This window comes from Zea mays, chromosome 2 (genome assembly GCF_902167145.1).
Source record: "Zea mays cultivar B73 chromosome 2, Zm-B73-REFERENCE-NAM-5.0, whole genome shotgun sequence".
In the NCBI taxonomy this organism is placed as follows: Eukaryota; Viridiplantae; Streptophyta; class Magnoliopsida; order Poales; family Poaceae; genus Zea; species Zea mays.
The window spans coordinates 5,529,597-5,533,756 of NC_050097.1; the positions used below are offsets into that span (position 1 = coordinate 5,529,597).

The 4,160-nt window shown below is 52.0% G+C and overlaps 1 protein-coding gene across 1 annotated transcript; it reads right to left on the reverse strand.

Moving 5' to 3' along the window:
• Window positions 1–331: 331 nt before the first annotated feature.
• LOC100286337 (uncharacterized) lies at window positions 332–1,796 on the reverse strand. Its single transcript, NM_001159224.2, has one exon. The coding sequence runs from the start codon at window positions 1,511–1,513 to the stop codon at window positions 506–508; it is 1,008 nt and encodes a 335-aa protein (NP_001152696.1). The 5' UTR covers window positions 1,514–1,796; the 3' UTR covers window positions 332–505.
• Between the last annotated feature and the right edge of the window lie 2,364 nt (window positions 1,797–4,160).

A 4,160-nucleotide genomic window follows, 5' to 3' on the forward strand; every position in this document is an offset into this window, starting at 1 on the left:
GACAAGATCCAACCACCACCACCACACACTCCGTTGTTCCTCGTTCGTTCGTTCATCCTGGACCTGGATCCCGCTCGGCGATCGCCACCACCAACAGCAGCAAGTAGCAAGCGATCGTTCGTTACAAACCGTCAGATTTGCCATTGCATGATCACATCCTTTTCTCTATCTGTAATGTGAACCGTGATGTGTAAAGCTACTAGCTAGTATATATGCTTTCAGGGTTGTTGCTACATCACTTCTCTTCTCCTTTTCTTTCTCTTTTTCAATTTTTTTTTCTTTTGTGATGGAGGCAATCATATTACCAGGGTTGTTCTTACAGTTCTTGTCCCGAGAAACAAAACAACCAACATATATGTATATGCAAGAGAGAAAAAATTAATTAACAGGTGGGTGAGGAGGAGCGGTAAAGATCCACTCGCCAGGAAGAAGTGAGAGGTCGCTGGCGGCTAATGCCGTCTGCCCGTCTCCGTGGCAAGATAGACGGACAGCGGACAAGTAAAATTTACTTGCGGCTGCGGCGGCGGCGCGTCTTCTCCCCCGACGAGCCGTCCTCCTGGGCAGAGCAGAAGGCGTCGCCGGCCCCGGCCCCACCCCCGCGGATGACGAAGTGGCCGAGCGACGGGGTGCCGCTTCCCGCGACGCGGTTCTCGTCGCACAGGAACTCCCTGCTCAGCACCTGCTCCACCTCGAACTGGAAGTCGTGCACGAGCACGTCGGTGGGGCCCTTAGCCGCGGTGGCGCCGGAGCGCGCCAGCACGGCGGTGGTGAAGATGGACGGCATCCGGCCGGGCGAGTTGGGGTTCCAGCCGGACGGCCCGTCGATGAGGACCACGTCCCAGGCCACGTCGTAGAGGTCGTTGGGCAGGTCGTTGATGGCGAGGCGGCACTCGGAGAAGAGCAGGTTCTGCACGGGCCGGCACTCCTTGGCCCTCGCCGCCCGCGCCGCCGCCAGCAGGTCCCGGAAGTCGCGCACCTTCGTCGTGTAGGACACGTCGTACGCCTCCATCCCGGGGTGCCGCGGCTCCAGGTACTTGACGTAGAACTCGTTCTCCTCCAGGAACACGGTCCGCCCGCCGTGGTTCAGCGCCAGCCACAGCGGGGATTCCGCGCCCAGCCCGAACACCAGCAGGTTGCAGGGCGCCCGCGCGCGGAGCACGGACGACATGGCCCGGATGTCCGTGTCCGACATGCGGTGCGTCGCGTTCGAGATGGACGCGAAGTGGACCAGCGCCTCGAACACCGGGACCGGCAGCCGCTTGGACACGGACTCGGGCCCTGCTTGGCCTTGGCCGCCGCCGCCGCCCGCAGAGCCGGAGGTCGTGGTGGTGGTGGTGGTGGTAGAGGCCGCGATGGAGCCGGAGCCGGAGCCGGGCGCGGTCGTGAAGTGGGAGGTGGTGTAGAGGAAGGTGAGGAAGGTGGCGAATGCGAAGCAGAAGGCGAAGACCACCAAGAGGACGCGGCGGGGGCTCGACGCCGCCGCGAGCTTGTCGCGGCTGCCCATGGACTTCATGCTGCCTGCCTCGCCCGCTCTGTGCTCTCTCCTTCTGTCGGCGGCTTCACGGGCGGACTCGGTCGATTTGATTTTTTCTCGGAGTCGGAGCTGGACTCGGCGACGAGGGAGTCGACCGAGCGGGCAGGGGAGCTGGGATCCGGAGGCAGACGGGGGTGGGAAGAAAGATCGTCGTCGTGGACTCTGTCGCGGCTGGGGAGCTGCCGAGCTGGTCAGGTAGAGTAAGGAGGAGCAGGAACCAAACCAAGGCAGCCAAGAGAGCGTCTTAATTATGGTGACAGAGGCTGATTAGCAGCTGCTGTTGCCCGGTCCTTGCCTGGTTTGTTGGCTAAAAGAAATCATCTACCGCGTCAGGTCGCGGCACGTTGTTCGTGCGGCGCGGATCAAATCAAGGGGCTATAAAGTTTTGGAGGCTGCGGCTTCGTACTTTACCATCCTTGGTCATCGTATCGTGTGACTGAGAGTGGTCCTGTCGTACCTCATCCGAGACTCCTCACGGTATGGTGGTGGTCTGTAAGCCCGTTTTTAATCACCTTGTAGTCAACAAATATATTAGAAAAATATAATGTTTCCTGTGTTCTAAATTATAGAACGTTTTATCTTCTCTACACACATTAGCTTTGAACATATCTAGACACACGATAAACTTATATGTCTAAATAAATAGGAATATTTTGATTTTAAAAGATACCATTTAGAGTATTTAGTATTGTTATAACTAAATTAGTCATAATCTTACATAACATACGCACGCACGCTAATCTAGAGCCTCAGTGTGGCCCTGTAAGGGGTCCTAAATGCAGAGAAGATTTTCTCTTCTATTCACTTTAACAACATCATCTAAATATAGAGGATTGTATATAGAGATTCTTTCTTCTCTTCTCTATTCATTTTAATATTTTAAACAATAAACTAATTAAAGCTAAAATATATATTAAAACATTTCAAGAGCATCACAAATATGTATACATAAAAAAACAAAAACAGAAACGTATCTCTAATATATATATTTATGTATAGAGTATGAGATTTAGAGGCATTTTCAGAGTGGACCAAGAGTAGAGGAGAAAATCTTCTAGAAAAAAACTATAAAATAGGATATACAATATACCTATAGAGGATGCTAATGAAGAGGATATACATTATACATATAGAGGATGCTAATGAAGAGAATCTTAACGAGTGCCCCAGCTCAGCGACGACCCTCTCCGCTAGAGGTTCTCAATAGTAAAACTGACACAATTCATAGACCGTTGTATCTATACACGGTACAAACCAAAGTCATTTTATAACTAGGTTACTCTACAATGCACTAATTTACAATGCCCATGGACTTCATGCTGCCTGCCTCGCCCGCTGTGTGCTCTCTCCTTCTGTCGGCGGCTTCACGGGCGGACTCGGTCGATTTGATTTTTTTCTCGGAGTCGGAGCTGGACTCGGCGACGAGGGAGTCGACCGAGCGGGCAGGGGAGCTGGGATCCGGAGGCAGACGGGGGGAAGAAAGGTCGTCGTCGTGGACTCTGTCGCGGCTGGGGAGCTGCCGAGCTGGTCAGGTAGAGAGTAAGGAGGAGCAGGAACCAAACCAAGGCAGCCAAGAGAGCGTCTTAATTATGGTGACAGAGGCTGATTAGCAGCTGCTGTTGCCCGGTCCTTGCCTGGTTTGTTGGCTAAAAGAAACCATCTACCGTAGGGATGGCAACAGGTACATACCCGTCGGGTAGTACCATTCCATACCCGTACCCATCAAAAAAATTCTACCCGTCGGGTTACCCATATATACTCGCGGGTATAAAATCTTACCCATACCCATACCCGCGCGGGTATTTTTACCCGTCGGGTAACCCGTACCCGCTAGGTAAGTTTTAAATTCCAATATATCAATCACTCAAAATATTAAATAAACATATAAAAACAACTTCAACTTCACATATAACAAATCATATGATTACATAACTTGGTATCTAGACAAATGATACCTAGAGAAGGATTTTATTTTAGCTAAGATGGGCTCTATTAGATAGTTATAGTTGTATTGATGCGGGTATATTTTACCCATGGGTAGACGGGTATGGGTAGTTCCAACCCGTACCCGTACCCGTCTACCTAACGGGTAGAGGTTTTTACCCATTAACGTACCCGTGGGTAGAGAAATCATCCCGTACCTACCTTCATATCGGGTAAAACCCGTCGGGTATTCGGGTTTCGGGTACCCATTGCCATCTCTAATCTACCGCGTCAGGTCGCGGCACGTTGTTCGTGCGGTGCGGATCAAATCAAGGGGCTATAAAGTTTTGGAGGCTGCAGCTTCGTACTTTACCATCCTTGGTCATCGATCATCGTATCGTGTGACTCAGAGTGGTCCTGTCGTCTGTAGGACCTCGTTCGAGACTCCACGCGGTATGGTGGTGGTATACAAGTATAGATGGCCAAAAAGCACGAGTCCCGTGAGCCCGGCACGAAGCCCGCTTTTTAGGCTCGGTCCGAGCCCGGCACGGTAGAATAAGCGGGCGGGTTTGGACAGGAAACTAGGCACGGCGGGCTAGCCCGACACGGCCCGTTTACCTCTAAGCCCGTTAAGCCCGTTTTTTTACACTAAAACGTGCTTACCGGCCCGTTTAGCCCGCTTTTCGGCCCGTTTTTTCGTACG